General features: G+C 46.5%; 1 protein-coding gene across 1 annotated transcript; it reads right to left on the bottom strand.

Annotated features, from left to right (window-relative positions):
- Nucleotides 1-742: 742 nt before the first annotated feature.
- WFDC2 (WAP four-disulfide core domain 2) lies at nt 743-4,314 on the bottom strand. Its single transcript, XM_006881732.1, has 4 exons — nt 4,227-4,314; nt 3,553-3,690; nt 3,310-3,474; nt 743-894 (listed from the first exon to the last, which is right to left on the bottom strand). Exons 1-4 carry the CDS (start codon nt 4,312-4,314, stop codon nt 743-745), a joined length of 543 nt encoding a protein of 180 aa, XP_006881794.1.
- Nucleotides 4,315-7,342: the final 3,028 nt, after the last annotated feature.

The raw sequence follows: 7,342 nt of genomic DNA, 5'->3' as shown, positions 1-7,342 counted from the left end.
GTCAGATTCAATTTGATGGTACACACATAAAAAGAATAAATTAAAAAATAAATTTTTTTAAAAAAAAGAGGCAAGGAGAGAGAGAACCAGAGACCTCAATTCAGACTTCCAGTCTCCTACTGTCAGAAAATAAGTTTGTTTATTCATAACTTGTAGTATTTCTGTTAGAGCAGCAGTCAAAAATTAAGACATTATTACATTACTATGACCATCTTAGGGAGCTCTGATGACGTAGTGTGTAGGGAGTTGCACTGCCAACTCAAAGGTAATTGGTTCAAATCCATCATCTATCTGCTCCTTGAGAGAAAGATGGGCAATCTCCTCCTGTGCGATTTACAGCCTCTGAAAACTTGCTGGAGGGTCAACTCTGAGCTTATTCCAACTCAACAGCCATGAACAACAACCAATGGCCATTTTCTACCTTCTCTGGTTTCCTTTTCTTCATGACGTGTATCTCCCACTGATAGAACTTAAGTAGATATTTATCACTCATCTTCTTCCATAGAATAAAACCCTACCAGGCAGAAATGTTTGGTTTGCTCATTCACGGGGCATCCCCAGCACTTGGTCCAGTGCCTGCAATAGGACCTCTCCCTGACAGAGGTTCAGTAAATCTTTACGGACTGAATGAAAGTGACCAAATGGACAAACAAGAGAGCACCAGTGTGTCTGTCCAGGTCTCACTCCTCAGCCTCCAGTCATGCCTGGGCAGGAGGGACACCTCTTTTCTGACCCACTTACCTCAGGGGGTAGGTGTGGCACAAGACAGTTTCCCACAGCCATTGACGCAGCATTTTCCCGGGCCAGAACAATCGCTGTCCACATTGCACTGGTCATGGCAGAAGCCGAGTGGTAATATGCTTGAACCCAGGTTGGGGCAGAAACCTGGCTTTTCTGAAAGAAGAGAAAATAAAAGAAGGTAGACAAATAAAACGAAATGTGTACACGAGGGGGAAAAAAAGGTAGACAAAGGAGATACAAGGAAATGTAGCTTCACTTCTGTTCATTTTCTAATTTCATAGACAGTAGAACTACCACCTGTCAAATTGTTGTGTGTAATAGTGCAAATTTCATGTTGCTCTGATACAGGGAGCTTAGCAACCAATATTTAAAGTATCAGCAGTGTTGCCCATGATGGACAAGTCCCCAGCAGAGCTTTCATACTAAACAGACTAGGATAAAAGTTCTGACAATATACTCCTGAAAATTAGGCAATGAAAGCGTTTTGTTCGGTTGCATATAAAGTGAGGACTGACTCAACAATCACTGGCCTAGTGGGTAAGATGTTGCACAGCCAACCCCTGGGGCAGGTGGTTCAAATCTACCAGCTGCTCAGAGGGAAATGATAAGTAATCTCCTCCCATGTGGTTTTATAAACTCTGAAAACTGGCTAGAGGGTCAGATAACCAAGGGAGCTCTGGTGGCCTAGTGGCAAGCAGCTGCACTTTAATCCCAGAGGCACGCAGTTCCAATCCACCAGACGCTCTGCTGGAAAAGGAAGGACAATCTCTTCCTGTCCCAGTCAGATCTGATTTGATGGTACATGCACATAAAATAATAAAATAATTTTTTTTTAAAAAGTGTTGATTCCAACTCTTTGGCAATGAGAATGAGATACAACTTGTGGCAAGCATTATTCTAAGAATTTGACATATAGTAACTAACCCTCATAATAAGCCTAAAAGAAAGGGAAGGGTACTTTTTCTTCCTTCTTCTTATGATACAAATAAGGAAACTGAAACATGGAAAGCTAAATAGCTTGCCTATGGTGAACACCAATGGATACAAGAATTAGACAAAGAGTTATAATACATACTGGACAGCTGTGATCAATGTCATGAAGCAAAGCATATATTAAATGGATGAGTGGAATACAAATCTGCCTGTAAACTTTCAATCTAAGAAAAGAGCAGAAATCCCCTATACCAGCCTGCCCTGGGACAAAGGGGGATCGTTAGTGACACCACCACCTATCTGAACTGGGTATCTAATCTTTAAGAATACATGTAAAAAAGAAAAGAAAAAGAATACATGTCATAGTACTAGTTCTTTTATTAATTAATTTAGCCTTCATGCTGATTCCCGTAAAGTTCGGGGCAATTACTCCTGTTCTGCACATCATAAGGCAGAAACCCGGGTTTCCAACCCCCAGGCTCCCTCCCTGGTTCAGGAGACATTCTTAGCCCCGCTGGCTTCTTATCTTGATCTGTCCTACAAGGGAACACACCTTCTATGCACCTAGAACAAATGTCTGATGGACCAGCCCCCCCTTTGCTTAGCTGTCTATTGTTAGCTGTGTGTTGAGTCCACTCCATTCACAAAGAAAGGAAATGTCGACAGTCTTGTGGATTATGTGCTTCCGCGAATTGGCTGTTGTTTGGTGTTTTTTTTTTTTTAAAAAAAAGCTTTAAACCACCAGGTCTTTCTTCCTAGTCTTAACCTGGAATCCACTGAAACCAGTGCAACATCCCAAGCAACAGCCAAGCCTTCACTGTGGATGTTCCTGAGGTACATAAGATGGGAACCGAACCCGAGTCTACTGCACTGAGGGCTGAGAACCACCTGCACTGCCACTGCTTTCTAATGTATTTCCAGGCACCCTGATTATAAAACTTCCAAGTCTGTGGTTTGAATCCACCAGATGCTCTGCTGGGGAAGGAGGGGCAATCCCTTCCTGTACACGTCAGAGCCTATTTGACCGTCCACACACAATAAAAACCAAAACAAAAGAACCTTCCCAGTCTGGTGTCATCTTTTAGGACAGTAACAGAAAAAGCCACAAGGAATACATTCTAGGTTTACCAGTAGTAACTGTCTCTGCATTAGCAAGTACCTAGGTCTCATCTCTGCTTCTAACTCACAGTTTTTCTTTCTGTTCCCAAAGCAGCTGAGATTCTTGCCCTCTGGGACTACTTCCTGCTTTGATGCGGGTGCCCCCACCACACGGAGCATGCGCCCCCGGGTCACTTGCACCGAGCACCCACGCTTCCACTCGAGTTACCCACCTCTCTCAATTGTCAGTGTGCAAGATCCGGGTTTAAGGGCTAGGAAGGGGAACTGGAGGGCTCAGAACATTCTCCAAACCGCACAGTTAGGAAAAGGCAGAAGCTGAACCGGCGACTGGGACACCGGATGGCGGTGCAACCTCAGGGGAGGTCCTGTACCCTGTGGTCTCTCTCCCAACCTGTATCGTCTCTTTGTGCCTCAACATGGGAACCCGGGGGGTGGGGGTCCTGCCAGGTCAGCCCCTCAAATCCTCCCTTTAGGGTGTGAGGTCCCAGGACTCTCCACCGTGTGAGCATTGCTGACCTGACCCCGCCCCCAGCTTCCCGCAGGCCCAGGCCCCGCGTCCCCGGAACAATGTCCCGCTGTGTACGCCCGGAAAGCCGTCACGCACGAAGGGCTCGGATTCAGCTGGGGTGGCCCCTGAGCTTTGTTCCTCAGCGATGCCTTTGTCCCGCTCAGGGGAGGGGGCTGCAAGTCCGGTGGCGAGGCCTGGCCTCTCCGGGATCCCAGGCACACCCCCAAACCCCTACCCCCCCACCCTGGTACCGTTGGGAAGGACGCAGAGCGAGGCGCAGCCATAGTGACAGCACTTGAGGTTGTCGGTGCAGTTGCGATCTGAGACGCACTCCACGGTGCAGTTCTGGTCCTCCGGGAGCTTGGGGCACACTCCCGCCTTCGGTGCATCTACTCAGGGGACAGGGGGCGTCAGTAGTGGCCAGAGCTCCGAGGATGCCCACCTGCCCTGAGGGCGCAAAATTTCATGCCTCCAAGTAATATGCAGTCCCTGACCCTCGGAGCTCCCCAGAGGTCCCCACTGTCGAGGCAGGGGTTCCTAAGAACCTCAAGACTACTGCTGGACAGGGGGTCCCTAGCACCTGCCTGAAATCACTCAAACACCAGCCAGTTCAGCATGGCTGAAAATCCATACATTTCTGAGGTCCAGAGGAGGGTTAGGGTCAGAGTCATGGTTAGGGTCAGTATTAGGGTTAACTCTAACCATCTTCCTGCCACAGTCTCCCCAGATAGTCTCCCATTTGTACCCCACTGACTCCCCTATGCTCCAAACTGCCATCATTAGGCCCAAGGGACCCTCAAATTCCCGCTTCCCACCGCTTTGCATCTCCTTGCTTCCACTCCTGGAAAGGCTACGCCACCTCGGGCCAGGCCGAGCCCTGGGCTCCTGGCTTGTCCCCAGGGCGTCCTCTCCCCGCCCCACTCACCTGTGTTGCTGTGGCCTGCGGGCAGGTCCAACAGCAGGAGGCCCAGCAGCAGGGCGGCGGCGAGCGGACCGAGGCAGCGCGCGAGCATGGTGCTGGCAGGGCGGGGTGAAGGGCCCTGCGAGCAGGGGGATTTAACTGAGCGCCCCAAGGGGCGTGGGGGGGGCGGGGCCGGCCAGCGGGGAGAGGGCTCACGGGGCGAGGGCCGGCTGCCACCTCCTGCCATTTCACAATCTCCAAGGATCAGGTGTCACTTTTGGCTCCGGTGGGAACCAGGAACCTAAGCAGCTTTCAGGCTGAACACAACTCAGCTACTCGGCCACCCCTGCTAGTCGCTCACTCACTCTGGGGTTCTGAGCGAAAATCATCCGGAGAAAAGAGCACAGGCCCAGGATTTCAGGGCTTGAGTTCCAAGACTGAGGGTCTCCCAGTCATGCCATGGGCGATGGAATAAAGGAGTAAGGGCAGGGCCCCCTAGGAGGCGATAGAGTCTGAAGATGGAGGAGTTGGAATTGATGTCATCCAGATTAGAGTTCAAATGCCCTCTTGGAGATTGGTGATGGTGATTCAGAACACACTGTACGGGTCTCCAAAAAGTGGCTGTTATTTTTAAACGGAAGGCAGATATCTGGCTATCTGACCCAAAGATTTTCAGATTTGGACTCATTCTACAGAAAGATGATCTAACTGAATGCTGAAATTATGCAACAACATTGTTACTATCACATGCAAGTGACATTTTGCTAGAGATTGTTCAAAGAGAGTTGGGGTGGCGGAAAGAGCTTCGTATCAACAGGAAACTCCTAGAAATTTGAGGCAGATTCAGAAGAAGGCTTAGAACAAGGGATATGATTGCTGGTGCCAGATGACTCTTGGTTAAAGGTAGGGAACACCAAAAGAATGTTTGCCTGTGTTTTATCGACTATGCAAAGGCATTCAACTGTGTAGTTCATTACTAATTATGGATCACATTGCAAAAAGTAGGAATTCCAGAACACTTACCTGTGTTCAAGCAGAACAGGTACATAGGCTAGAGTAAGTCGGTCATTAGAACTGAACAAGACGGTGTGCATGGTTAGTTACACCATATTTATTCGATCTATTTGCTGAACAAATGAGAACCTGCCTGGTCTATGTGAAGACAAACGAGGTATGAGGATTGGAGGAAGATTCATTAACAGCATGCAATGATGACACAATCTTGCTAGCAAAAAAGAAAAACCAAGTTTGAAGCACTTTAAGCTGACAAAAGTTAAAGACTAGGGCTTTGGGTATGACTACAACTGGATTAATAGGCAACATCAAGATAAAAGGAGAAAAAACCATGATTGTCAAGGATTTCATTTTACTTGGACCCACCCACATCAAAGCATTGGTCAAGAAATCAAACAATGGCTTGCACTGAGAAAACCTCTTTAAAGTATGTAATAAAAAATAAAAGGTAAAAGTGTAATAAAATGTCACCTTGTGGAATAAGACACACTTGAGTGAGCTCTCATGGCCTAGTACACAAGGAGATGTGCTTCCAGCCCAAAGACTCGGGCTTTGAATCCACCACTTGCTCCAAGAGAGGAAATTATGACATTTCCTCCTGCAAGATTTACAGCCTCTGAAAACCCACCGAAGGGTCAGCTATAAATTTATTCTGACATGAAGTGTTGTTTGAGAAAGAGAGATTCAGACAATAGTAGTTTCTATCACTTCATATGCAAATGAAAACTGAACTAAGGAAATGACTAAGGAGAGCCAAGGAGCATACATGCATTTGAATGACAATGTTGGTAAATAATATTGAATGAATATACAAAAGCCTATCAGAATGAACACATCTGTTTTGGAACTGCAGCCATAATATTCCTTAGAAATGGCAATGGTTCAAAACCACTCTGAGATATCATCTCACCCCAGTCAGAATAGCAAAATTTAACAGAGCAGCAAACAACAAATGCTGGCAAGGTTGCATTCACTGTTGGTGGGAGTGTAAAATGGTGCCACCACTGTGGAAGGTGGTGTGGCTCTTTCTCAAAAAGTTGCAAATAGAAAGACCATCTGACCCAGCAATTCCACTACTGGGAATAAACCCTAAAGAAATGAGAACTGCCACCCAAGTAGATATATGCACACCCATGTTTATCGCGGCTTTGTTCACAATAGCAAAGAGTTGAAACAACCCAAGTGCCCATCAACAAACTAATGGATAGAGAAGCTGTGGTATATTCACACAATGGAATACTACGCTCCATTGAAAACCAAGGAACTCACGAATTATTATACAAAATGGGTGACCCTGGAGGACATTAAGCTGAGTGAAATATCTCAGTCACAAAAAGACAAATAAGGCATAGTGTCACTGTTGTAAAGCAGGACTGACATGGGACCTGGAGGAAACTATGAAAAGAGGGGATAAATAATCTACACTGAACTGAAATAGACGAGGGGGAGAACTGTATAAAAGGCATATATAATTAGGTAATATTGGCATGACAAGAGTACAGAATAAGAACTGCATAGTAAAGAGGTCTGGGGCGGGGAGGAGACTGTATAAGAATGAAAGAGCGTTTTTCCCCAAAGAAAAAAGCGATTGGGGGTGGGGGAGGGTGGGAAGTGCAGGGAGGAAAATGTGCAACAATGAACGATTGGAAACCCAAGTTCTTTATAAACTTCCATTAAAATTTCAATTTTTAAAAAAAGAGAAAAAATGGCTATGGAGAGTCTTTGTCTGAAGTACTCTGGACATATTATTGGGAGGGAGCAGTCCCTAAAGTATGGGACTCGGTGAAAAAGATGACTTCAAAGAGAAGGACTGGCACAGTGGTGCACCCATGCGCTCCCACATGGCAACACTGCTTAGAGGGAAGGATGGCCCAGGACAGAGAAGGGTTTCATTCTGTTGCAGATGGGACTGTTGGGAATTGGAATTGACTCAACAGCATCCAACAACCACAATATATTTTTTTTTAATGGACGTATTTGACTGAAGACACTGGGGCCCATGGAGGTAAATGACCCACTCTAAATGATGTGCTCCCTCCCTCTCTCTTCTACGTCGATCATCTATAATGCTGACAGTGCTCTGGGCAGTCTGCTCATAGAATCGTACAAGGAGAAAACGTACAAAT

The sequence above is a fragment of the Elephantulus edwardii genome, unplaced genomic scaffold, assembly GCF_000299155.1.
Source record: "Elephantulus edwardii isolate Elephantulus edwardi_28Jun2011 unplaced genomic scaffold, EleEdw1.0 scaffold00015, whole genome shotgun sequence".
NCBI lineage: Eukaryota > Metazoa > Chordata > Mammalia > Macroscelidea > Macroscelididae > Elephantulus > Elephantulus edwardii.
Note: the sequence above shows the minus strand (reverse complement) of the source record. Positions and strands in the feature narration are given on the sequence as shown.

What these genes read in the sequence shown, in the direction of transcription:
- WFDC2 (XM_006881732.1), bottom strand. Translation starts at nt 4,314, where the DNA reads ATGCTCGCGCGCTGCCTCGGTCCGCTCGCCGCCGCCCTGCTGCTGGGC. An exon ending in CGCAGGCCACAGCAACACAG is followed by an intron (nt 3,691 to 4,226) that starts GTGAGTGGGGCG and finishes TCCCCTGAGTAG; the next exon opens with ATGCACCGAAGGCGGGAGTG. An exon ending in GAAGCTGGGGGCGGGGTCAG is followed by an intron (nt 895 to 3,309) that starts GTCAGCAATGCT and finishes CTCTTCTTTCAG; the next exon opens with AAAAGCCAGGTTTCTGCCCC.